General features: G+C 43.1%; 1 protein-coding gene across 1 annotated transcript in view; it reads left to right on the forward strand.

Moving 5' to 3' along the window:
• The window catches only part of smchd1 (structural maintenance of chromosomes flexible hinge domain containing 1), a 41,039-nt gene that overhangs the window by 3,199 nt on the left and 10,013 nt on the right, over positions 1–27,827 (forward strand). Inside the window, exons 9-33 of the mRNA XM_014180770.3 lie at positions 207–300; positions 455–668; positions 11,926–12,034; positions 12,144–12,327; positions 12,549–12,746; positions 13,090–13,203; positions 13,339–13,445; positions 13,548–13,630; positions 13,754–13,870; positions 15,611–15,688; positions 15,931–16,056; positions 16,180–16,324; positions 16,587–16,686; positions 16,839–16,911; positions 19,494–19,630; positions 22,828–22,965; positions 23,241–23,480; positions 23,942–24,090; positions 24,283–24,368; positions 24,475–24,593; positions 24,767–24,928; positions 25,074–25,202; positions 25,330–25,409; positions 25,507–25,664; positions 25,923–26,041. Coding sequence (XP_014036245.2) covers positions 207–300; positions 455–668; positions 11,926–12,034; positions 12,144–12,327; positions 12,549–12,746; positions 13,090–13,203; positions 13,339–13,445; positions 13,548–13,630; positions 13,754–13,870; positions 15,611–15,688; positions 15,931–16,056; positions 16,180–16,324; positions 16,587–16,686; positions 16,839–16,911; positions 19,494–19,630; positions 22,828–22,965; positions 23,241–23,480; positions 23,942–24,090; positions 24,283–24,368; positions 24,475–24,593; positions 24,767–24,928; positions 25,074–25,202; positions 25,330–25,409; positions 25,507–25,664; positions 25,923–26,041 — 3,259 coding nt within the window. The remainder of the gene's footprint in view (positions 1–206; positions 301–454; positions 669–11,925; positions 12,035–12,143; positions 12,328–12,548; positions 12,747–13,089; positions 13,204–13,338; positions 13,446–13,547; positions 13,631–13,753; positions 13,871–15,610; positions 15,689–15,930; positions 16,057–16,179; positions 16,325–16,586; positions 16,687–16,838; positions 16,912–19,493; positions 19,631–22,827; positions 22,966–23,240; positions 23,481–23,941; positions 24,091–24,282; positions 24,369–24,474; positions 24,594–24,766; positions 24,929–25,073; positions 25,203–25,329; positions 25,410–25,506; positions 25,665–25,922; positions 26,042–27,827) is intronic.

Below are 27,827 nucleotides of genomic sequence, written 5' to 3' on the forward strand. Positions count from 1 at the left end.
ACAGTCATTGGACCATGACTTATCTCGCACGCTTTCATTAGACCATGTCTCATTAATTAGAGATCTAGTATTGGGATACCGCCTGACCTGCACCGTCCCAAATACCCACCACCACCTTTCAATCCAATTGGTTGTTGTCCTCTCTTGATTTTACTCTTCGAAAGCCATTAACAAATTATCAAAATTACAATCTGCTTTGTTTTCAGCCACTTGTATCACTATTACATTCACGGCCTAAATGGGAATGACATGAAATCCTCCTACCGAAACTCTGATTGTGTTTCCAACATTGACATTCAGGTAAGATGGTCATTGTAATTACATTATTTAAATATGTTATTATATGGTAGTGCTACAGACGATAGTCATCCAAGAGCATCAATTCAATCTTTGAAGATGTGTGTTTTATAACTCTAATTTTGTGGTACTATATTGATATTTATCTACTGTTCAGATCTCTCTGTTGGAGAAGTTCCCCAAGATCCCTCGCATGGTGAACCTCAGAGAGATCGACAACGACATGCAGACGCTCTACATCAACACGTCGGCTGACACATTCGAGTTCAAGGCCTGCACAGACGTTGACGGAATAGTGGAGGGGATCCTGAGGTACCACCCCTTCCTCTATGACAGGGAGACCTACCCCGAAGACCCCTATGCCATACCAGGTAACCTAGGCTGTGCCCCAAATGGTACCCTATTCCCTACATAGTGCACTAATTTTCACCAGAACCCAATAGGCATTGACTGCTATGCATAAGAGGGTTGCTGTCAGATGTTTGGACACATTGGTCAAGTTTTTAAATCGCAGTAGGTCACAGTTAAGCTTTTAAAGTCTAGTGAAAATCTCATTTTTAAAAGCTCATATTCTATTTGCTCATACCTGAAGAATGTTGTTGACTCGTCCTTTACTAGTTGTGGCCAAAGCATACATTTGAGAACCCACTCAGTAAAATCCTATCTCAACCTTTCAAAAGAAAAATAGCTTCGAATTTCTTTACATTTTATTTAACTAGGCAAGTCAGTTAAGAACAAATTCTTATTTACAATGACAGACTACCAAAAGGCAAAATAACTCCTATGGTGAAGGGGGCTGGGATTAAAAAGATTTTTAAAAAATATATATATATATATAACATCCTTTTCCGGTGGGGAAAGGAGACACAGGCTCAGGAGGGCGCACAAACTAGGTAGCAAGCCAATCGATCAATAGTTTGATAGTTGTTGTATTGGAAAGAGGACAAAGCCTATCTCGCCAGTCACTTCTATTTCAAACTACACAGAACAGAAATGCAAACGCAACACTTTCAATGATTGGACTGAGTTACAGTTCATATAAGGAAATCAGTCAATTGAAATAAATTAATTAGGCCCTAATCTATGGATTTCACATCACTGGAAATACAGATACAGTTCAAGTTAGACTTTTACATACACTTAGGTCGGAGTAATTAAAACTCATTTTTCAACCACTCCACAACTTTCTTGTTAAAACTATAGTTGGGCAACTCTGTTAAAATAATGTGGAATAAATTATAATCCAATCAGTAATAGCCTGCTTCCTTCTCCTGTGACAGTGTTTCACTTCCTGAACTGATCCATAATGCACGTGGGGTAATGATCACCAGTAATCATTATCAGCAAAGAGCTTTGTTACACAAACAGTGTTTATTGTGCGTCATCACCGTACGTTCTCACTTCAATTAACTAATACTGGTACATTTTACTGTATTCATGCAATACAGTTGAAGTCTGAAGTTTACATACACTTCGGTTGGAGTCATTAAAACTCGTTTTTCAACCACTCCTCAAATTTCTTGTTAACAAACTATAGTTTTGGCAAGTCGGTTAGGACATCTACTTTGTGCATGACACAAGTAATTTTTCCAACAATTGTTTAGACAGATTATTTCACTTATCATTCACTGTATCACAATTCCAGTGGGTCAGAAGTTTACATACACTAGGTTGACCCTGCCTTTAAACAGCTTGGGAAATTCCAGAAAATGATGCCATGGCTTTAGAAGCTTCTGATAGGCTAATTGAGATCATTTGAGTCAATTGGAGGTGTATCTGTGGATATATTTCAGGGCCTACCTTCAAACTCAGTGCCTCTTTGCTTGACATCATTGGAAAATCAAAAGAAATCAGCCAAAACCTAAGAAAAATAATTGTAGACCTCCACAAGTCAGGTTCATTCTTGGGAACAATTTCTAAAAGCCTGAAGGTACCACGTTCATCTGTACAAACAATAGTACGCAAGTGTAAACACCATGGGACCACGCAGCCATCATACCACTCAGGAAGGAGACTCATTCTGTCTCTTAGAGATGAATGTACTTTGGTGCAAAAAGTGCAAATCAATCCCAGATCAACAGCAAAGGACCTTCTGAAGATGCTGGAGTTAACCGGTACAAAAGTATCTATATCCACAGTAAAATGAGTCATATATATATATATATATATATATATATATATATATATATATATATATATATATATATATATATATATATATATATATATATATATATATAAACAACCTGAAAGGCCGCTCAGCAAGGAAGAAGCCACTGCTCCAGAACCGCCATTAAAAAAACCCAGACTACGGTTTGCAACTGCACATGGGGACTTTTTGGAGAAATCTTCTGGTCTGATGAAACAAACGTATAACTGTTTGGCCATAATGTCCATCGTTATGTTTGGAGGGAAAAGAGGGATGCTTGCAAGCTGAAGAACACCATCCCAACCATGAAGCACGGGGGTGACAGCATCATGTTGTGGGGGTGCTTTGCTGCAGGAGGGACTGGTGCACTTCACCAAATGGATGGCCTCATGAGAAAGGAAAATTGTGGATGTATTGAAAAATCGTCTCAAGACATAAGTCAGGAATTTAAAGCTTGGTCACAAATGGGTCTTCCAAATGGACATGACCCCAAGCACACTTCCAAAGTTATGGCAAAATGGCTTAAGGACAACAAAGTCAAGGTATTGGAGTGGCCATCACAAAGCCCTGACCTCAATCCTATAGAAAATCTGTGGGCATAACTGAAAAAGCATGTGCGAGCATGGATGCCTACAAACCTGACTGTTACACCAGCTCTGTCAGGAGGAATGGGCCAAAATTCACCCAACTTATTGTGGGAAGTTTACCTGACACGTTTGACCCAAGTTAAACAATTTAAAGGCATTGCTACCAAGTACTAATTGAGTGTATAGTCGTGGCCAAAAGTGTTGAGAATGACACAAATATTAATTTTCAGTCTGCTGCCTCAGTTTGTTTGATGGCAATTTGCATATACTCCAGAATGTTATGAAGAGCGATCAGATGAATTGCAAAGTCCTTCTTTGCCATGCAAATGAACTGAATCCCCAAAAGACATTTCCACTGCATTTCAGCCCTGCCACAAAAGGACCAGCTGACATCATGTCAGTGATTCTCTCGTTAACACAGGTGTGAGTATTGACGAGGACAAGGCTGGAGATCACTCTGTCATGCTGATTGAGTTCCAATAACAGACTGGAAGCTTCAAAAGGAGGGTGGTGCTTGGAATCCTTGTTCTTCCTCTGTCAAACATGGTTACCTGCAAGGAAACTCGTGCCGTCATTGTTTTGTACAAAAAGGGCTTCACAGGCAAGCATATTGCTGCCAGTAAGATTGTACCTAAATCAACCACTTATCGGATAATCAAAAGCTTCAAGGAGAGCGGTTCAATTGTTGTTAAGGCTTCAGGGTGCCCAAGAAAGTCCAGCAAGCGCCAGGACCGTCTCCTGAAGTTGATTCAGCTGCGGGATCGGGGCACCACCAGTACAGAGCTTGCTCAGGAATGGCAGCAGGCAGGTGTGAGTGCATCTGCACGCACAGTGAGGCAAAGACTTTTGGAGGATGGCCTGCTGTCAAGAAGGGCAGCAAAGAAGCCACTTCTCTCCAGGTAAAACATCAGGGACATACTGATAATCTGCAAAAGGTACAGGGATTGGACTGCTGAGGACTGGGGTAAAGTCATTTTCTCTGATGAATCCCCTTTCCGATTGTTTGGGGCATCCGGAAAAAAGCTTGTCCGGAGAAGACGAGATGATCGCTACCATTAGTCCTGTGTCATGCCAACAGTAAAGCATCCTGAGACCATTCATGTGTGTGGTTGCTTCTCAGCCAAGGGAGTGGGCTCACTCACAATTTTACCTAAGAACACAGCCATGAATAAAGAATGGTACCAATACATCCTCTGAGAGCAACTTCTCCCAACCATCCAGGAACAGTTTGGTGACGAACAATGCCTTTTCCAGCATGATGGAGCACCTTGCCATAAGGCAAAAGTGATAACTAAGTGGCTCGGGGAACAAAACATCAATATTTTGGGTCCATGGCCAGGAAACTCCCCAGACCTTAATCCCATTGAGAACTTGTGGTCAATCCTCAAGAGGCGGGTGGACAAACAAAAACCCACAAATTCTGACAAACTCCAAGCATTGATTATGCAAGAATGGGCTGCCATCAGTCAGGATGTGGCCCAGAAGTTAATTGACCGCATGCCAGGGCGGTTTGCAGAGGTCTTGAAAAAGAAGGGTCAACACTACAAATATTGACTCTTTGCATCAACTTCATGTAATTGTCAATAAAAGCCTTTGACACTTATGAAATGCTTGTAATTATACTTCAGTATTCCATAGTAACATCTGACAAAAATATCTAAAGACACTGAAGCAGCAAACTTTGGAAATTCATATTTGTGTCATTCTCAACTTTTGGCCACGACTGTATGTAACCTTCTGACCTACTGGGAATGTGATGAAAGAAATAATTTTCTCTACTATTCTGACATTTCACATTTTTTAAATAAAGTGGTGATCCTAACTGACCTAAGATGGGGAATATTTACTTGGACTAAACATCAGGAATTGTGAAACTGAGTTTCAATGTATTTGGCTAAGGTGTATGTAAACTTCTGCCTTCAACTGTATGCATCTGTTGGTCACAAAAAATTGTAGGGCCGTGGATGATAAAAACATAATAACTCGGTATCTGGTGTGACCCCCATTTGCCTCATGCAGCTCTACACATCTCCTTGACATAGACTTGATCAGGCTGTTGATTGTGGCCCGCTGAATATTAGCCCAATCCTCTTCAATGGCTTTGTAAAGTTGCTGGTTATTGGCGGGAACTGGAACACGCTGTTGTATACGTCGATCCAGAATATCCCGAACTTGCTCAATGGGTGGTGACATGTCTGGTGAGTATGCAGGCCATGTAGTGACTGGGACATTAAAATCAAATTTTATTAGTCACATGCGCTGAATACAACCGGTGTAGACCTTACAGTGAAATGCTTACTTATGACTCCCTAACCAACAGTGCAGTTTAAAAAATAATAATATGGATGTGATAAAAGTATCAAGTAATTAAAGAGCAGCAGTAAAAATATAACAATATGTTCAGAGTTAATGTGCAGGGGCACCAGTTGAGGTAGTATGTACATGTAGGTAGAGTTAATTAAAGTGACTATGCATAGGTGACAACAGAGAGTGGCAGTGGTGTGGAGAGGGGAGGGGGCAATGCAAGTAGTCTGGGTAGCTGTTTGACTAGATTTTTAGGAGTCTTATGACTTGGGGGTAGAAGCTGGTTAGAAACCTCTTGGACCTAGACTTTGCGCTCTGGTACCGCTTGCAGTGCGGTAGCAGCGAGAACAGTCCATGACTAGGGTGGCTTGAGTCTTTGACAATTTTTAGGGCCTTCCTGACACCGCCTGGTATAGAGGTCCTGAATGTCAGACAGCTTGGCCCCAGTGACGTTCTGGGCCGTTCGCACTACCCTCTGTAGTGCCTTGTGGTCGGAGGCCGAGCAGTTGCCATACTAGGCAGTGATGCAACCAGTCAGGATGCTCTCAATGGTGCAGCTGTAGAACCATTTGAGGACCCAGGCCAGGTCTCCTGAGGGGGAATAGGTTTTGTTGTGCCCGCTTCACGACTGTGTTGGTGTGTTTGCATTATGTTAATTTGTTGATGTGGACACCAAGCAACTTGAAGCTCTCAACCTGCTCCACTGCAGCCCTGTCGATGAGAATGGGGGGCGTGCTTGTTCCTCTTTTTCCTGTAGTCCACAATCATCTCCTTTGTCTTGATCACTTTGAGGGAGAGGTTGTTGTCCTGGCACCACACGGCCAGGTCTCTGACCTCCCTATAGGCTTCTCTTTGTCGGTGATCAGGTCTACCACTGTTGTGTCATCGGCAAATTTAATGATGGTGTTGGAGTCGTGCCTGACCGTGTAGTCTAGAGGTCGACCGATTAATCGGAAAGGCCGATTTTTAATTAGGGCTGATTTCAAGTTTTCATAACAATCGGTATTTTTGGCCACCGATTAGCCGATTTGTATTTTTTTTTTTTATTCTTTTTTTTTATTATTTGTTTATTTTTTTCAAATTTTATTATTATTATTTTTTTTTAACTAGGCAAGTCAGTTAAAGAACACATTATTATTTTCAATGACTGCCTAGAAACGGTGGGTTAACTGCCTTGTTCAGGGGCAGAACGACAGATTTTTACCTTGTCAGCTTGGGGATGCAACCTTACGTTAACTAGCCCAACGCTCTAACCACCTGCTTTACGTTGCCAAGGTAAGTTGCTAGCTAGCATTTAACTTATCTTATAAAAAAACAATCAATCAATCATAAACACTAGTTAACTACACATGGTTGATGATATTACTAGTTTATCTAGCCTGTCCTGCTTTGCATATAATCGATATGGTGCGCATTCGCGAAAAAGGACTGTCTTTGCTCCGACGTGTACCTAACCATAAACATCAATGTCTTTCTTAAAATCAATACACAAGTATATATTTTTAAACCTGCATATTTAGTTAATATTGCCTGCTAACATGAATTTCTTTTAACTAGGGAAAATGTGTCACTTCTCTTGCAAACAGAGTCACGGTATATGCAGCAGTTTGGGCCGCCTGGCTTGTTGCGAACTGTGAAGATTATTTCTTCCTAACAAAGACAGCAGACTTCGCCAAACGGGGATGATTTAACAAAAGCCATTTGTGAAAAAAAAGCACAATCGTTGCACGACTGTACCTAACCATAAACATCAATGCCTTTCTTAAAATCAATACACAGAAGTATATATTTTTAAACCTGCATATTTAGCTAAAAGAAATCCAGGTTAGCAGGCAATATTAACCAGGTGAAATTGTGTCAGTTCTCTTGCGTTCGTTGCACGCAAAATCAGGGTATACAGAATCTGGCTCGTTGCGAACTAATTTGCCAGAATTTTACGGAACTATGAAATAACATTGAAGGTTGTGCAATGTAACAGGAATATTTAGATTTATGGATGCCACCCGTTAGATAAAATACGGAATGGTTCCATATGTCACTGAAAGAATAATGTTTTCGAGATGATAGTTTCCGGATTTGACCATATTAATGACCTAAGGTTTATTATATTATAGTTAAATCTATGATTTGATAGAGCAGTCTGACTGAGCGGTGGTAGGCAGCAGCAGGCTCGTAATAGTCAAAGGTATATGGTTTAGAGAGAAATAGTCGACGCGTCATAATTCCTGTAATAACTTGTGGCTGAACTTGAAAGGGGTTCCTTCGTTATTTTACCGTTCATGTCTTCCATAGAGAATGTCTTGATCTACTTCAAATAAGGTCTGTGTTTTGTGCTTAAACCGCCTCGGCGTTTTGATACCCGTGTAAATCTCACTAGGTAACGTTTGTCAACATATTTTCATAAATCCACTCTACCAAAAAAATTATCTTTGCTTATATTGATCAGAGTTATATCCTATGGATATCTACACAGTTATAAAATTGGCAAGGTGGTGTAAGCCGAAACCAAACACAGACCTTATTTTAGGTTAATCTAAAAATATCCTATGGAGTAAATGAAGGAACCGCTTTTCAGATTTTGCTAGAAGGTGTCATGGGAATTATGACTCGCACTTTGGTAGTCAATTCTTACCATGCCCATTATTAAAATAGGATTTCCTGCATATAGAAATTCGTTTTTGTTTTCAGCATTCATCACAGGTAACTTAAACTCTATTTTTATTATTCAAACAGTTGAGAGTATTTGTCTCCTAAGCAGACTCTTCAGTATCGTTGTCACTTCAGAGCTATGTGTGTAATATATTATATATATTTATTTATTTATTTAAAAATCATAATTGGCCGATTAATCGGCATCGGCTTTTTTGGTCCTCGAATAATCGGTATCGGCGTCGAAAAATCATAATCGGTCGACCTCTAGTGTAGTCATGAGTGAACAGGGAGTACTCATGACTGCACTGCCAGGCATGACTCAAACACCATCATTAATCAGCTTCCAGGAATTGTGTACAGATCCTTGCAATATTATCATACTGAAACATGAGGTGATGGCGGAGGATGAATGGCCAGACAATGGGCTTCAGGATCTTGTGCATTCAAGTTGCCATAGATAAAATGCAATTATATTCATTGTCCGTTGCTTATGCCTGCCCATACCTAAACCCCACCGCCATCATGTGGCACTCTGTTCATATCGTTTACCTCTGCAAACCGCTTGCCACACGACGCAATGCACGCTGCCCGGTACAGTTTTTAAACTGGGATTAATCTGTGAAGAGCACACTTTTCCAGCGTGCCATTGGCCATCGAAGGTGAGCATTTTCCCACTGAAGTCTGTTACGACGCCGAACTACAGTCAGTTCAAGACCCAGGTGAGGACGACAAGCACGCAGATGAGCTTCCCAGAGATTGTTTGACAGTTTGTGCAGAATAGGATGGCGTGATTACATGTGGTCTCCAGTTGTGTGCCCGTTTGGACGTACTGCCAAATTATCTTATGGTAGAGAAATTAACGTTAAATTCTCTGGCAACAGCTCTGGTGGACATTCCTTCTGTCAGCATGCCGGTTCCATGCTCCCTCAACTTGAAACATCTGTAGCATTGTCTTATGTGACAATTGCACATTTTAGTGGTCTTTTATTGTCCCCACACAAGGTGCACCTGTGTAATCGTCATGTTTAATGAACTTGTTGATATGCCACACCTGTCAGGTTGATGGATTATCTTGACAAAGGAGAAATGCTCACTAACAGGGATGTAAAGAAATTTGTGCACAACATCTGAGAGAAATAAGCGTATGGAAAATGTCTGGTATCTTTTATTTCAGCTCATGAAACATGGGACCAGCACTTTACATGTTGCGTTTTTTATTTTTGTTCAGTGTTTGTGGATGACCGTTCAAAATAATTTTTCCCAGTTGGAGGGTTTTTTTTCTTCGTTTTTTTTTCTTCTCAGAGTTCTCTTGAACGCACTGAAGTCCGAGATTTCCGAGTTTACAGATATTTTGAACGCGCCCTTAATGCTCAGAGGTAAACGGCAGGGTATTCCCTTTCAGTCTGGAACCAAAACTCCTACGTAGTGATCCGTGAATGCGTTGTCTGCAACATTTGTCACATGATAGCTCTATCAGCTGTTCGATTCTAGTTATTCTACTGTTCAGTTTCCCATGTCTCTTACTTAGGCAAGAAGACATGATTTTCTTTTAATTAAAGTCAACCGATTTTAAATAACATTTTTTTTTTTTTTTTTATGACATTTCCTCTCTCAATGCAAAAAAAATATTTCCAACTCTCCCCCTCAATAACCACCAAGCCTCTGTATGAAATAGAACGTTGTCATGCTCTGATCCCATATCTCCACACAGTTTTGCGAACAGGCGTGCGCACGGTGGATGTGTTTTTTTGTTATTGTATTTTATTAGGATCCCCATTAGCTATTGCAAAAGCAGCAGCTACTCAGGTTTGCTGTAGTTTACAATTGAAGTTACCTGCTGCAGTATATCTATGTGTTCTGTGCGAATCTCTTTTGCTGCCAGTTGCTCTCGGTGTATCATACAATGCGTCCATATGGCAGAGGGAGACGCATACATAACAAGTGCCGATGCCGTCCCACCATAGATGGAGCAAAAGCCCACCAGTCGATCTATTTGTCAAAATAGCCACGCCGCAAACTGAACATCCCCTGTGCCGTTTTATACTCGGAATTCACGAGACGGAACAGTATTTCCTCGTGAACAGCATCCCCCGAAATGTATTGCAAACAAGTCAATGCATAGGCATCTCGGGCCTCACAGCTAATGTTCATTTGGAGAGCATAAACTGGGGAGTTTGAGTCGTTCAGTCAGTTTCCTCTTGATTGCTAGCAATAACACTGTCAAACAAATAATTAATGCTATCTGACAGGTATTGATGTGAGTTTCTGTGCCTCTGCCTCCCCACACAGTTTTAACCATATAATTTGTAAGAACAATGGTGCAACTCTAATAAAATGTTAAATTTTATAACAATGCGCTTTCCCCCGCATTGGATAGCGGTCACTGTCACAACAGTGTGCTGTTGAATTGGCGCCTTTTCCTAGACCATGTTGCTAAGTGCATAATAGCAAAGTTAACCAGAATATTGGTGTTGAGAACATTGCGACGGAGGCAACAGGGGAGTTGGGAGACGAGAAAACAGCCCTTGCCTTAAGTTTCCTCGCCCCTCACTTTTCTTACTTAATTAGGTCTATAATCAGTAGCCTTACTGTTAAATGTGCCTGGCTTTATAAATTATCCATATACAGTACCAGTCAAAAGTTTGGACACCTACTTATTCCAGGGTTTTTCTTTATTTTACTATTTTCTACATTTTTGAATAAAAGTGGAGGTTTCAAAACTATGAAATAACGCATGGAATTATGTAGTCAGAGGAGTGGGGTGCACAACTGAGCAGGAGGACAAGTACATTAGTGTCTAGTTTGAGAAACCGACGCCTCAAGTCCTCAACTGGCAGCTTCATTAAATAGTACCCGCAAAACGCCAGTCTCAACGTCTACAGTGAAGAGGCGACTCTGGGATGCTGGCCCTCTAGGCAGAGTTGCAAAGAAAAAGCCCAATCTCAGACTGGCCAATAAAAATAACCAATTTAAGATGGGGGGGAGGAAATAACACAGACACTGGACAGAGGAATCCTGCCTAGAAGGCCAACATCCCAGAGTCGCCTCTTCACTGTTGACATTGAGACTGGTGTTTTGCGGGTACTATTTAATGAAGCTGCCAGTTGAGGACTTGTGAGGCGTCTGTTTCTCAAACTAGACACTAATGTACTTGTCCTCTTGCTCAGTTGTGCATCGGGGCCTCCCACCCTCTTTCTATTCTGGTTATAGCCAGTTTGTGCTGTTCTGTGAAGGGAATAGTGCAAAGCTTTGCCCCAGATCTTCAGTTTCTTGGCAATTTCTCGCATGGAATAACCTTCATTGCTCAGAACAAGAATAGACTGACGAGTTTCAGAAGAAAGGTCTTTGTTTCTGGCCATTTAGAGCCTGTAATCGAACCCACAAATGCTGATGCTCCAGATACTCAATTAGTCTAAACAACGCCAGTTTTATTGCTTCTTTAATTAGAACAACAGTTTTCAGCCGTGCTAACATAATTGCAAAAGGGTTTTCAAATGATCAATTAGCCTTTTTAAAATGATAAACTTGGATTAGCTAACACAGCGTGCCATTGGAACACAGGAGTGATGGTTGCTGATAATGGGCCTCTGTATGCCTATGTAGATATTCCATAAAAATTCTGCCGTTTCCAGCTATAATAGTCATTTAAAAATACAATTGGTCGAAAGAACGGATGACTCTCGGTCAACAAAGACTTTTTAGTCAGGGACCTGTTTTTTATTTTTTTATTTCTCCCCTTCTCAGGATTTAGAACATTCTCCCGTGACCCCATTTTCATATCAGGTGACCCCTAGTTTGATAACCGCTGATAGTGTCATAACGAACTGAGATGTTGTGGTATCTGAAATTAACGTTTTCTTGTAAAGCCCATGTGATCTCATCTTTGAGTTCAGCAAAAGTCTGATTGCATTCTGTTCCCTCTATAATATTCACCAGCTACGGAAGAGGATGATGACAGTATCGTCCTGAACCAGGCCAGGGGGAAGAGGCCCATATTTGAGTGTTTTTGGAATGGACGTCTCATCCCATACACCACTGTATCCGAGTAAAGACTTTCAAAATGCTCTTTTAATAAAACATTTTTCTTCAGTAATGTTTACTTTAACAAAAAAAAGGGTAATGTTTGAATTCTGTGTTTTTCGGCCGTGTTTCAGGTTCGACTGGTGCGCATGGCCCAAGAAGACGGGGACAGTGCCTGCAGAGTGTTACAGCAGGTTCTCAGGGGTGCTGTTCACCAATGACAGGTTCCAGGTCAGCACCAACAAGCTCACTTTCATGGACCTGGAGCTGCAGCTAAAGAATAAGGAGACCTTATTCACCCGCATCGTCAATGGCCAGGTAGCTTCATTGTGTCTGTGATGTTTTATATTCTATCACTAGCAAACCTCAGTCCTCTTGGGTGGAAGAAAAGATTATAGAATATTTAAGCCTCAGAGATGGAAATCTAATACCCATATTAGACAAATGTGATAACAGTATTACTGAATTACCACTATGATGTAGAACATTTAGTATTAAACAATCGCTGTGTTACTGATGCATGTCATTTCCCCTCCCAGGAACAAAGGGTTAAAATCCAGAAGGAGTTTCACCAGTGGCTGAAGACCTGCCACGAGAAGTGGGACAAGCAAGTGAAGTTCAGAGGCTTCAAGAGAACCATCACACGAACAGACGTGACCACAAAGAAGATGCAATCTCCTTGGGCTACCTTCTCCTCCATCGAGTGGGACGGTAGAACTTACAAAGCTGGTCAATATGTGAGCATCCTCTTCCTAAGACGGTAGAGCCTGGTTCAATCTCAATTTGTCTTTCCGTGATTCCTCGCATCCTCTCTCCTTGGCTCCTTCTCCACCACCACATTGGAGGAGAAAGTTCAAGGTCCCTCCCCTCAACCTTCTTCTCCAATGCGTTCTGAGAAGGAGGCGAGGAGAGACAATGTAAGGAATCGAGGAAAGATTGAGACAGGGCAACAGAACTGTTTGGTCGCTGTGTTTTGAAGTGTTAGTTGTCTTGTTTAAGCGTCTTTAAATTCAGTAAGATAATTAAGTAGCTCATAATGTGTCAATCTCTAAAGTCTGTTCTCTCTGCCTTTCCTTCCAGGTGAAGTCTCAGAAAACACAGCCCATCTTCTTTGGCTCCGTTATTCAGTTCCTACTGTACGGCGATCACGAGGGAGATGTCTACGCCACAGGGGGGCAGGTGCAGGTGGCCATGGTAAGACATCAGAGAGAATGATAGTTGTGACACTTTGTTCTGCACACTCTTATCCTAAGGAACTCCCACTGCCTTAACATATACAATTGCATGATTTTGGCTGCAAATCATCTGTTTTTATATCGGTTCCCATAGGAACCAAAGGCGCTGTACGATGACATCAAGACAATACCCATCTCCAAAATCGACAGGGTGATTACCAATGCAGCCATCAAGAAGAGCATTGATGACGAACTAGCCAAGTGAGGGAACCATTTTGGATTTTATTCCCAACGTACATGAATGTGGTCATTATGCCCCAGTGGTTCATGGTTTTATGATGTAACGTCCCGTTTTTGCCCCAGACTCCCAGACAAGCTAAAAGTGACCTGGCCAGAGGGCAACCCCTGGACCCAGAACGATGTCCGGCCAGCAGGCACTCCACTAGGTACAGAGACGGACGCCCTGCACCTTACACAGTTGCTCTGTGCTATCTGCCAATTGTTTTTGATACTGTATCCTAAGTATGCACATATTTGTGAGTGACTGATCTCCCTTTCATTCCTTGCAGGACCTCTCCATGTGGAAATAATCAACAAGAAAGGAGAGTCAATATCCAGGATACCATCAGCCATGCAAAACGCAACACGGAAAGCACTTTCAATCGAACTAAAAGTTGTTTGGCATTGTGAGTTGATCTGAATCATAAGAATGATTGCTGCTGTTAGTTGAAGTCGGAAGTTTACATACACCTTAGCCAAATACATTTAAACTCAGTTTTTCACAATTCCTGACATTTAATCCTAGTAAGAATTCCCTGTCTTAGGTCAGTTAGGATCACCAATTTATTTTAAGAATGTGAAATGTCAGAATAATAGTGTAGAGAATTATTTATTTAAGCTTTTATTCTTTCATCACATTCCCAGTGGGTCAGACTTTTACATACTCAATTAGTATTTGGTAGCATTGCCTTTAAAATTGTTTAACTTGGGTCAAATGTTTCGGGTAGCCTTCCACAAGCTTCCCACAATAAGTTGGGGGAATTTTGGCCCATTCCTCCTGACAGAGCTGGTGTAACTGAGTCAGGTTTGTAGGCCTCCTTGCTCGCACATGCTTTTTCAGTTCTGCCCACAAATTTTCCATAGGCTTGAGGTCAGGGCTTTGTGATGGCCACTCCAATACCTTGACTTTGTTGTTCTTAAGCCATTTTGCCACAACTTTGGAAGTGTGCTTGGGGTCATTGTCCATTTGGAAGACCCATTTGCGACCATGCTTTAACTTCCTGGCTGATGTCTTGAGATGTTGCTTCAATATATCCACATAATTTTCCTGCCTCATGATGCCATCTATTTTGTGAAGTGCACCAGTCCCTCCTGCAGCAAAGCACCCCCACAACATGATGCTGCCACCCCCGTGCTTCACGGTTTGGATGGCGTTCTTCAGCTTGCAAGCCTCCCCCTTTTTCCTCCAAACATAACGATGGTCATTATGGTCAAACAGTTCTATTTTTGTTTCATCAGACCAGAGGACATTTCTCCGAAAAGTACGATCTTTGTCCCCTTGTGCAGTTGAAAACCGTAGTCTGGCTTTTTTATGGCGTTTTTGGAGGAGTGGCTTCTTCCTTGCTGAGCGGCCTTTCAGGTTATGTCGATATAGGACTTGTTTTACTGTGGATATAGATACTTTGGTACCGGTTTCCTCCAGCATCTTCACAAGGTCATTTGCTGTTGTTCTGGGATTGATTTGCTTTTTTCGCATCAAAGTACGTTCATCTCTAGGAGACAGAACGCGTCTCCTTCCTGAGCGGTATGACGGCTGCGTGGTCTCATGGTGTTTTTATACTTGCGTACTATTGTTTGTACAGATGAACGTGGTACCTTCAATCGTTTGGAAATTGCTCCCAAGGATGAACCAGACTTGTGGAGGTCTACAATTTATTTTCTGAGGTCTTGGCTGATTTCTTTTGATTTTTCCCATGATGTCAAACCAAGTGGCACTGAGTTTGAAGGTAGGCCTTGAAATGCATCCACAGGTACACCTCCCAATTGACTCAAATAATGTCATGGTTTTAGAAGCTTCTGATAGGCTAATTGACATTTTCTGGAATTTTCCAAGATGTTTAAAGGCACAGTCAACTTAGTGTATGTAAACTTCTGACCCACTGGAATTGTGATACAGTGAAATAATCTGTCTGTAAACAGTTGTTGGAAAATGACTTGTGTCATGCACAAAGTAGATGTCTTAACCGACTTGTCAAAGCTATAGTTTGTTAACAAGAAATTTGTGGAGTGATTTGAAAAACGAGTTTTAATGACTCCAACTTAAGTGTATGTAAACTTCCGACTTCAACTGTATATTTTTGGCTGACTGTTTCAACGGCTAGTGTGTGTATACCGTGCCATAAATCGTTTTCTCTCTTCCTCCCTAGCACCTAATGGTGATGTGGAGACCAACTCTCACATTGCAGCACATTCGGCCAAGTGGGCGTTCTGGTTCAGAACCATGGGTAATTGTTTTATTTTAATAATTGACTTTATTGTAATGATTTTAGTTTCCACTCTGTTTTTATGTTACTAGCTAGTGATAGTGTTTTGTCATAATGTCTGACTCTCCGGAGGCTTATCAGTGTTGCTTCTACATCTGCATTTCTTGTATTTTGGTGTTTTAGGCTGGGTATCTCCTATAAGCTCTTTGTGACATCTGCCGACGTAAAAAGGGCTTTATAAATAAATGTGATTCCCTGTACAGAGAACCTGAACAAGCTGGGGAAGTACACTCTGCACCTGAACACAATACTCAATGTCAATGAGAGCAACGCTACTGTCTGGGCTGGGAATCGGCTTCCCAACCACACACTGGACTTCTCCATTATTGGTAAGTTAATTTGTGAAATCAGACTGCCACACGTATACATTAAATGCATTGGCCCTCTCCAGTAACAATCAGATCCATCTCCTTAACAGCCGTTTCCTCTCTCTTTTCTCTCTCCTCTCCTAGAGGGCAGTGCAGAGAGGTTTGTGGTGGGTACAGTGAACACCCTGCTCCATGTGGGGGTGCCTTTCCACATCCCACTGGAGCTGCTGGATGAATACGGTCACCCTGCTCGCCCCCCTCCCAACCTCAAGCCCCTCCTGGAAAGCAGGTAGGTTACACATAAAAATAGTTGAATTAGTTAAACACATTGTCATGTTTGAGGTGTTTTTTTGGGGGGGTACTTTGTCTGTGCGGAGTATTTCCAAATAATTTTTTTAAGATATTAATTGAATGCGCTGATTCATTGATATGTGTTTTTATATGTTGTTTGCACATTCCCTGTGTTGACTGTGTAATAAAGACGGGGCTCAGCCCCGGAGTCTGTCAGTCAGCTCCTCCCTGTTTAGCTGGTGGTTCTTACTGTGTTTCAGTGCCCTGGAAGTGAGTTACGAGGGGGTGGCCGCTAGGGGGACCATTTTGACCATCCGAGGCGTCAGAGCCAGGGGGGCGGTGCAGAACTACCAGAGCAAGGTCAGAGACCCGCTGGTTTCCATGGCTGCAGGGCTCTCACTTTACCTCTATCCAGATGAACCTCAAAGAAACAGACACTCGACTGAAAGCTTTCTCAAATTACGTCCTTGAGTAATGTTTGAAATATATGGGTCTTATTTTTCTCTCGGCAGACGCACGACTTGAAAGTGGTACTGCCGGGCCTCAAACAGGACTCGCAGACTCTGAAGATCAGCCTTCTCCCTGGTAAAGTGATTGATTTACAAATTAAAGAATGTTTGTGCTCCTGGGTATTCAGAGAAAAACACTTGATAAACAATGAATGGACCATTTGCGTTAAAAAAACTAAATTGCATTAAAACTCAGGTTATTAAAACAGTGATTTACGGAAACAACTTGGTGGGGTCTGCTGCTCTGCTTTGAGAAGAAACATCCTCTTTAATGGGGGGGTTTGTCGGTAGATCCCGACAAGGGCTTTTAAGTCAATGATTGCCCTGGTGACCGTTGCTGTCCAGCTGTGGCTGGAGGGCTAGTTTGGGTGACAACATGGGATAACAAAACACATCAACCACCCCTTAGGCCTTATAAAACGTATGTAGTCTAAACTGTTTTACAAGCAGCACTGTATATACAGTCACCTCCAAATGTATTTGGACAGTGACACATTTTTGGTTGTTTTGGCTCTACTCCAGCACTTTTAAAAGGATACAATGACTGAGGTTAAAGTGCAGACTCATCTTTAATCTGAGGGTAATGATGAGTGAGGAAGTTAGACATATCATACCCTCCCCTGTTACTGTAATGGTGAGAGGTTAGCATGTCTTGAGGGTATGATAAACTCAGCAAAAGAATAAACATCCTCTCACTGTTAACTGCATTTATTTTCAGCAAACTGAACATGTGTAAATGTTTGTATGAACATAACAAGATTCAACAACTGAGACATAAACTGAACAAGTTCCACAGACATGTGACTAACAGAAATGGAATAATGTGTCCCTGAACAAAGGTGGGGGTCAGTCAGTATCTGGTGTGGCCACCAGCTGCGTTAAGTACTGCAGTGCATCTCCTCATGGACTGCACCAGATTTGCCAGTTCTTGCTGTGAGATGTTACCCCACTCTTCCACCAAGGCACCTGCAAGTTCCCAGACATTTCTGGGGGGAATGGCCCTCACCCTCCAATCCAACAGGTCCCAGATGTGCTCAATGGGATTGAGATTGGGGCTCGTCGCTGGCCATGGCAGAACACTGACATTGCTGTCTAGCAGGAAATCACGCACAGAACGAGCAGTATGGCTGGTGGCATTGTCATGCTGGAGGGTCATGTCAGGATGAGCCTGCAGAAAGGGTACCACATGAGGGAGGAGGATGTCTTCCCTGTAATGCACAGCGTTGAGATTGCCTGCAATGACAACAAGCTCAGTCCGATGATGCTGTGACACACCGCCCCAGACCATGACGGACCCTCCTCCTCCAAATTGATCCGGCCCTAGAGTACAGGCCTCGTTGTTACGCTCATTCCTTCGACGATAAACACGAATCCGATCATCACCCCTGGTGAGACAAAACCGCAACTCGTCAGTGAAGAGCACTTTTTTCCAGTCCTGTCTGGTCCAGCGACCGTGGGTTTGTGCCCATAGGTGACGTTGTTGCCTGTGATGTCTGGTGAGGACCTGCCTTACAACAGGCCTACAAGCCTTCAGTCCAGCCTTTCTCAGCCTATTGCGGACAGTCTGAGCACTTATGGAGGGATTGTGCATTCCTGGTGTAACTCGGGCAGTTGTTGCCATCCTGTACCTGTCCCGCAGGTGTGATGTTCGGATGTACCGATCATGTACAGATGTTGTTACACGTGGTCTGCCACTGCGAGGACGATCAGCTGTCCGTCCTGTCTCCCTGTAGCACTGTCTTAGGCGTCTCGCAGTACGGACATTGCAATTCATTGCCCTGGCCACAGCTGCAGTCCTCATGCCTCCTTACAGCGTGCCTAAGGCACGTTCACGCAGATGAGCAGGGACCCTGGGAATCTTTCTTTTCGTGTTTTTCAGAGTCAGTAGAAAGGCCTCTTTAGTGTCCTGAGTTTATGACTGTGACCTTAATTGCCTACCCTCTGTAAGCTGTTAGTGTCTTAACGACCGTTCTGCAGGTGCATGTTCATCAATTGTTTATGGTTCATTGAACAAGCATGGGAAACAGTGTTTAAACCCTTTACAATGAAGATCTGTGAAGTTATTTGGATTTTTACTAATTATCTTTGAAAGACAGGCTCCTGAAAAAGGGACATTTTCTTTATTTGCTGAGTTTGTGTGTCTAACTGTCTCCATAATCATGGTAACATCCACATTAATGTAGAAGTCTTTAGAAACGTATTCTTATTTACAATAAAAGTGACTCCAAAATGACAATACATTATTTACCATTCATTTCTATTAGGTACAAAATAATCTGAAACACACTCAAAACAAAACTGCGAATGCATCCAACAAATTTGTAGAGTCACAAGCTTGATGTAGTCATTGCGTGCTTGGAATATGGGACGAAATACAAAACTTTTAACTACTTTAATACACAAGTGAATTTGTCCCAATACTTTTTTTTTGGGGGGGGGGAACTAAGTACAAAAAGTGCTGCATTTGATGAAAATGCCCTCAAATTAAAGCTAGCTGACTGCACTTTAATCTCACGTAGTAACCTCCATTGTATCATTTCAAATCCAAGGTGCTGGAGTACAGAGCCAAAACATGTCACTGTCCCAATACTTTTGGAGCTCACTGTGTACATGTAAAGGACATTCCATAGTAGTGTCAGCTGAATGTGTGTTTTACAGGTAACCCAGATTCACTCAAAGTGAAACAAGAGGATCCAATCACTGTGGAGAATGGAACTTCGGTTAGCTTTGATGTGGAGGTCCATGACGAAGCAGGAAATGTCACAGCTCACCCCAAACTGATCATCAGCTGCCAGGTAAAATCAGACTAGACCCTGACTCTGGAGGTATGAATACTCAAGTCAAAAGCAGAAGAATTACACAACTGCAATTTCTATCCCCATCACTAACTTGGCATGTCTATGGCTTCTTCCAGTTCAGTTAATATTTTTCTGAAATCTAAAGTTCCATCTAGTGTTTGGTGTTCCATACTCATACAGCTGAATGTTTTTACTGAAGTCCACTTCTTAATAGTGAAGTACAATAGGCATTTTGATATCTTCAAAGGCACCGAGTAGCATCAAGTTCTTGTAAGGCCAAACCAAGCACCCTGAGAATTTTGTCAGACTTGGACCTGTAGCCTGCGGGAGCTGTGTGTACTAGTTCTGCCTCCAAGTTTCTCAGCAGTTGGCTAATGAAAAACACTGGCTCCAGTAGAACAGCCGTTCCCTCTCCAGGAAACAAACTAATATAAAGGGAGAGGCGGGCTTGTCCCTCTGCCAGAGCACTATTTCAACCCTTCAGGGTTGAGTAAGAGGGTGTGTCACTGTCCCAGAGAGTATGTGCAATTTAGGGCCACTCTCCATACAGCAGGTTACCAGAGTTGTATTCATTAGTGCATACCATAGCAAAATGTTTTGCAATGGAAAACAAGTTTGTTATTGGACAAAGTAGTCCCTCCCCTATTTAATCGTTGTGTTCCTTGTGAATACGATCCAGCTCTTTGCCAGAATATCTACTAGTAGGATAGAATCCATGAATGATATCTGGCTTGTGGGCTTCTGATGGGGAAATCTGGACATTTTCTCCCAAGTGAGGGGGCTCTAGGAGGCAGATCTCACCTACGGGAATACTTTTGTGAAAGTGTTTCAATTTGGGAACACATTGCTGTTCTGGAGATTTAAATCATGCTCAGTTTAGTGTAGGAATTAGTCTCCTCCTTCAGGAAAGGCTTTAACTGCTGTATCAGCCTTTGAAGTTGAGGCCGCTGTGTTACCCTGGTGGAGCCATTGGTCCACATGTCTCCATCCCTTTCTCACTAAGATAAAGAAGAGTTCAATGTTTGCTAACATTGCCCACTGGGCCTGATAGAATGTCCTCCATAGACAATCTCAGATTTCTGGAGCCACTCTTCCCTTCCAGATGAGTGCATAAAGCGACTGTAGCCCAATGGCAGGAAAGGAATGCGTTTTTATTTACAGTGCATTCGGAAAGTATTCCGACCCCTTGACATTTCTCACATTTTGTTACCATACAGTCTTTAAAATGGATTAAATTGTATTTTTTTCCCCCTCATCAAGCACACACACACACACACACAATACCGCATAATGACAAAGTGAAAACAGATTTTTAGAAAGTTAGCAAATTTTATAAAAAAATAAACATACCTTATTTCCATAAGTATTCAAACCCTTTGCTATGAAATTGAGCTCAGGTGCATCCTGTTTCCATTGATCATCCTTGATGTTTCTACAACTTGATTGTAGTCCACCTGTGGTAAATTCAATTGATTGGACATTATTTGGAAATCACACACCTGTCTATATAAGGTCCCACAGTTGACAGTGCATGTCAGAGCAAAAACCAAGCCATGATGTCGAAAGAATTGGGATTGTTTCGAGGCACAAATCTGGGGAAGGGTACCAAAAAATGTCTGCAGCATTGAAGGTCCCCAAGAACACAGTGGCCTCCATCATTCTTAAATGATAGAAGTTTGGAACCACTAAGACTGTTCCTAGAGCTGGCCGCCCAGCCAAACTGAGCAAACGGGGGAGAAGGCCCTTGGTCAGGGAGGTGACCAAGAACCCGATGGTGACTCTGACGGAGCTCCAGAGTTCCTCTGTGCAGATGGGAGGACCTTCCAGAAGAACAACCATCTCTGCAGCACTCTACCAATCAGGCCTTTATGGTAGTGGCCAGACTGAAGCCACTCTTCTGTAAAAGGCACATGACGGCCCCCTTGGAGTTTGCCAAAAGGCACCTAAAGGACTCAGACCATGAGAAACAAGATTCTCTGGTCTGATAAATCCAAGATTGATCCCTTTGGCCTGAATGCCAAGCGTCACGTCTGGAGGAAACGTGGCACCATCCCTACGGTGAAGCATGCTGGTGGCGGCAACATGCTGTACGGATTCTTTTCAGCGGCAAGGACTGGGTGACTAGTCAGGTTTGAGGTAAAGATGAATGGCGCAAAGTACATAGATCCTTGATTAAAAACCTGCTCCAGAGCACTCAGGACCTCTGACTGGGGTGAAGGTTCACCTTCCAACAGGACAATGATGCTTAGCAGACAGCCAGGACAACAGAGGAGTGGCTTCGGGACAAGTCTCGGAATGTCCTTGAGTGGCCCAGCCAGAGCCCGGACTTGAACCTGATGGAACATCTCTGGAGAGACCTGAAAATGGCTGTGCAGCGACGCTCCCCATCCAACCTGACTGAGCTTGAGAGGATCTGCAGAGAAGAATGGGAGAAACCCCCCCCAAATACAGGTGTGCCAAGCTTGTAGCGTCGTACCCAAGAAGAGTCGGCTGTAATCACTGCCGAAGGTGCTTCAACAAAGAACTGAGTAAAGGATCTGAATACTTATGTAAATGTCATATTTAAGTACTTTTAATAAATTAGCAAACATGTCTAAACCCCTGTTTTTGCTTTGTCATTATGGGGTAGGGGGGGGGGGGGGGGGGGGGGGGGGGGGGTGTGTGTGTGTGTGTATATATTGAGGGGGGGGGACTATTCAATGTTAGAATAAGGCTGTAACCTAACAAAATGTGAGAAAAGTCAATGGGTCTGATTTACTTTCTGATGGCATTGTATACACCATCCATGTCTCAAGGCGTAAAAGTCCTTCTGTAACCTGTTTCCTCCCCTTCAGCTACACTGGTTTGAAGTGCATTTAACAGGTGACCTCAATAAGGTATCATAGCGTTCTCCTGGTCACTTATGGAAAGAGCAGGTGTTCCTAATGCTTTGTATACTCTGTGTATATTTGAGTCCTGGAAATCAATCAGTTGCTTGACAATATTTCCCTGTTTGTTAGCAGTGCCCACTGGGCCTGATTTTTAAAATCTCCTTACATGGACAACCTCCGCCTTCTGGAGTAACTCTTCCCTTCTAGATACATAAAGAGACTGTTGCCCAATAGAATGAATGTGGTTTTATTGTCAAGTCAACGTGTTGGCTTGACAATAATAAAATGTTTTTGTGCGCTATGTATCTTTCTGTGGTGTCTCAGTTGCAGGGGATTCCTGGTTCATCCTCCATGGTGGCTGTAGACTGCAGTAACACAGGAGCCGGGACCCTGGTGCTAAAACCAATCACCTTCAAAAACATCGTGGGAGACCAGACGGTTAAAGCAACATTTGATATTCCCGTAAGTAATCGTTTGTCATCTATTAAGACCTCCCCTTTGTTTCACCTCAAACTTCTTAATGTCTCCTTTGAACTTATTTCACCCCCTCCATGGATCTCAATGATAGAAAAAAGAAACTCCTGCACACTGTCATTTTTTTCACTGCTTCATAAGGTTTTGTTTTTCAGTCCAATATTATTTGGGGCTTTTTAAATATTTTCAGTGTAAAAACATAACATGAATACATTTTGTCAAGTGAAATGATACATGTTCATCCATCCCTTTTTACCCATCAGAGTCAGAAGAATGTAGCTGCAGTCCAGAGGGATCTGAGGGTTGTCCCCAGCACCCGTGTGTCACGTCTCGAGGTGTATAGTCAGGAGGACGAGGACAGCCTGGTGGACTCCATGGTGCTTCGGGACAAGGAAAAGATAGACTGGACGGCAGGGGACCTCCTGGAGAACCTCCATTATAGACTGTATGACGAGAGAGGCGGGGAGGTCCCTCTGTCTGAGGAGATGGCCCGGCGGATCAAGGTAATGATGACACCGCCCTGACCATGTATGAATTAGGGCGGTGGATGGCCAGGGACCTCACGATATGGTATTATCACGATACATAGGTGCAGATACGATTTTATGTTTTGCAATTCAAACATATTGCTCACCGTGTGTCTGCTGCATAGGGACAACCGAGAGAGCCATAAGAGAACACGTTCTGATCAGTCATGGAAATAAGTGCTGAAAACATTCTCACTGTTTAAAAAGACAGAACAAATATGAAGGAAAAATACTGCCGTTTTCATGGAGGTACAGCCGACTAGAGCATATGAATGAGGGGGCATCTGATCCTAGATCAGCATTCCTCCTCTGAGACGCTTTATGAATACGGGCCCAGGAGTCCTACATTAGAGTTGATGTGGATATTAGATCAGTATTGATGCATCTAACAGCCTGTTGTCTGAGACTCCCCTGTTTATGTGTTGCGACTGTGTCAGGTGAACTGGACGGCTGACGTGAGTGTGGAGGAGCTGGCCCAGGGGAAGCTGCCCAACGTGCCGGTCCCGTCGCTGGTGAAGGAGGAGCACTTCTACCAGGTCTCCTACATGGAGGAGCTAGTGTCTGTCGACACCTCCTTCACTATAGTGTAAGTCCTCTGCTCAAACATGGGTAGAAAGATCTTGCACTCAAGCAACATTTTCTGCCTTGTGGTAAAAAGATACCAACGTTGATATTCATAGTTAATTTGCTTATAGAAGTAGCAACAAAATGAATTCTGATTGCGCTTATCACATCAGCGGGGTGGACTTGTTTTTGATTGGCTGTGTGTTGGTTTTAGGCCCCGCCCCGATGAGCCGAAACACATGAAGGCCACCCTGAGCGAGTCGACCGTGAGGATGGGAGAGGTCCTATCAGGAAAGATCTGTGAGTCTGGAGCCATCAACAGTTTTACTGTCTGACACCTAATTCACATTTAAACACTTCTTCTTGATTACCTTCCAAATGAGAAACCGGTAGTCCCCTTTCCCAGTCTTACAGCTTACAGACCAGTATGGTAATAAAACTCAGATGCTGACCGCGACCTGTGTGGACTCTCTCATCGTGGATGCCGAGGGTCTCGACAAAGCATCCCTGGTCTTTACCTGGCAGGTACATTGAATAAATCTAAGTGATTTTGTAATGTTATCATCCATTGACATTATTTTTGCTGGAAGTATAATTGGTGTCAAAACATCCCATATTGTCCTTAAAGCTACAGTCTGTGATTTGGGGAAAAAAACTACATAAAACGAAATGTCCATTATGCCGTGTGTTGTAACCAGGAGAGCACCCACTCCATGTTAGTGACGGGGGTGCGGTTCAACCCTGGGTTCCCAGGCATCAGAGAGCTGAACTTCACCTGGAGGGACTTTACGGAGCATGTGACCATTAAATTGACGGCCGGGGTCCCGACACAGCTCAAACTAGTGGACGGACCACAGGAGGTGGGCATTAAGTTAAGGGCCAAGACACTCTTGACTGTGTCAGTGTTGCCATTTTGTGACGCAACCACTGAGTTTTGGTACATATTGGTCATGGCTGTCCTCTCTCCCTAACTGTAACTGTCCGTGTGTTGCGTCTTTACCTCAGCCCTTGCAGGTACTGAATGAGCAGGGCATCCAGACGCCCTTCCTCCTCCAGCTGTTTGACGAGTGGGGGAACCCCTCTCCTGACCAGAGGGTTGTGGTGACACTGAAGACTTCCACTCCAGCTCTGAAGGTCAGGCACTCTCCCCTCCACTGATGTAAAGGGGAACGTAGGGATTCTATAGCGTTGGGGATATTAAACTACCCAATAGAGGTCATCTTCTTGGTAAGAAATTGTGATGAAGTCTTTTGTTTTTCAGGTGAAGTCATCCGTTAATTCACAACCGATAGACAAAGACGGAAAAGCCAGTTTCGTAGTGGCCCATGTGAGCGGTCCAAAGTAAGTTCCTAACCCTATAATTCCTAACTACTTGCCATAATGACCCTGCAACCATATATTATTTGAGGGCCGTGTTCAACCCCTGTTGGTCTCCCAGGGGGGAGTATGCGCTGGAGTTCAGAGGGTCCTTCAACAAGAAGCCCATCCACTGTCTATCCGTAAAGCTTACCATTATCCCCGATCCTAACAAACCTGTCAAACTGGTGGTGGAGTACAACACAAACTCAGTGTTTCCTGCTGGAGGCACCCTCACAGGTCTGTACCTCCGTCTGTACCTCCGTCTGTGTGTCTGTGGCTGTGTCTGTGGCGCCGCCTGTGTGTCTGTGGCGCCGCCTGTGTGTCTGTGGCGCCGCCTGTGTGTCTGTGGCGCCGCCTGTGTGTCTGTGGCGCCGCCTGTGTGTCTGTGGCGCCGCCTGTGTGTCTGTGGCGCCGCCTGTGTGTCTGTGGCGCCGCCTGTGTGTCTGCGGCTTCTGTGTCAGCTGACCTGTCATGGTGGTCTTTGTGTGGGTCCAGTGTTTTCAGTGTCTGTTGTGTCGGAGGAGGGCAGCACCATCAAGAACCTCAATCCTGCCAACATGTCCATGCTGTTGTGGAAGGGAGAGCCGTCAGGGACGTCACGGCCCCCCTCAGGGGTGAGTTACGGGACACCCAGGGTGCATCCCAAATGGCACCCTATTGCCTATATAGTGCAGAGCCCTAAAGTAGAGCACTATAAAGGGAATTTGGTGACATTTGGGACGGAGACCCAAAGGGACTAATGAACTTTAACAGACTTTGGCTGTCACACAAGGACACAACTTTTCACATTACTTGTAAAAAAATATATATATATATACACTACAGTTCAAATGTTTGGTGTCACTGAGAAATGTCCTTGTTTTTTAAATAAAAGCACATTTTTTTGGCCATTTTAAAATAACATCAAATTGATCAGAAATGCAGTGTAGACTTTGTTAATGTTGTAAATGACTATTGTAGCTGGTTAACGGCTGATTGTTTTTATGGAATATCTAGAGGCCCATTATCAGCAACCATCCCTCTTGTGTTCCATGTGAGAAATTGCCAAGAAACTGAAGATCTCGTTCAACACTGTATACTACTACCTTCACAAAACAGAGCAAACTGGCTCTAACCAGAATAGAAAGAGGAGTGGGAGGCTCCGGTGCACAACCGAGCAAGAGGACAAGTACATTAGTGTGTAGTTTGAGAAACGGACGCCTCACAAGTCCTCAACTGGCAGCTTCATTAAATAGTACCCGCAAAACACCAGTCTCAAGGTCAACAGTGTAGAGGCGACTCCGGGATGCTGGCCTTCTAGGCAGAGTTCCTCTGTCCAGTGTCTGCGTTATTTTGCCCATCTTAATCTTTTATTTTTTTGGCCAGTCTGAGATATGGCTTTTTCTTTGCAACTCTGCCTCGAAGGCCAGCATCCCGGAGTCACCTCTTCACTGTTGACGTTGAGACTGGTGTTTTGCGGGTACTATTTAATGAAGCTGCCAGTTGAGGACTTGTGAGGCATCTGTTTCTCAAACTAGACACTCTAATGTACTTTTCCTCTTGCTCAGTTGTGCACCGGAGCCTCCCGCTCTCTCTGTAGAGCCAGTTTGTGCTGTTCTGTGAAGGGAGTAGTGCAAAGCGTTGTACGAGATCTTCAGTTTCTTGGCAATTTCTTGCATGGAATAGCCTTCATTTCTCAGAACAAGAATAGAGTGATGAGTTTCAGAAGAAAAGTCTTTGGTGTTTGTCCATTTTGAGCCTGTAATCGAACCCACAAATGCTGATGCTCCAGATACTCAACTAGTCTAAAGAAGGCCAGTTTTATTGCTTCTTTAATCAGAACAGTTTTCAGCTGTGCTAACATAATTGCAAAAGGGTTTTCTAATGATCAATTAACCGTTTTTAAAATGATAAACTTGGATTAGCTTACACAACGTGATGGAACACCGGAGTGATGGTTGCTGATAATGGGCCTCTGTACGCCTATGTAGATATTCCATAAAAGAATCAGCTGTTTCCAGCTACAATAGTCATTTACAACATTAACAATGTCTACACTGTATTTCTGATCAATTTTATGTTAATGGAAATAAAAACAAAGACATGTCTAAGTGACCCCCAACTTTTGAACGTGTGTGTACATACATACTAGAGGTTGACCGATTAATCGGAATGGCCGATTAATTAGGGACGATTTCAAGTTTTCATAACAATTGGAAATCGGTATTTTTGGATGCCGATTTTGGCCACCTGCTTTACATTGCACTCCACGAGGAGCCTGCCTGTTATGCGAATGCAGTAAGAAGCCAAGGTAAGTTGTTAGCTAGCATTAAACTTATCTTATAAAAAACAATCAATCAATCATAATCACTAGTTAGCTACACATGGTTGATGATATTACTAGTTTATCTAGCCTGTCCT

Source organism: Salmo salar, chromosome 29, assembly GCF_965601325.2.
Source record: "Salmo salar chromosome 29, fSalSal1, whole genome shotgun sequence".
In the NCBI taxonomy this organism is placed as follows: Eukaryota; Metazoa; Chordata; class Actinopteri; order Salmoniformes; family Salmonidae; genus Salmo; species Salmo salar.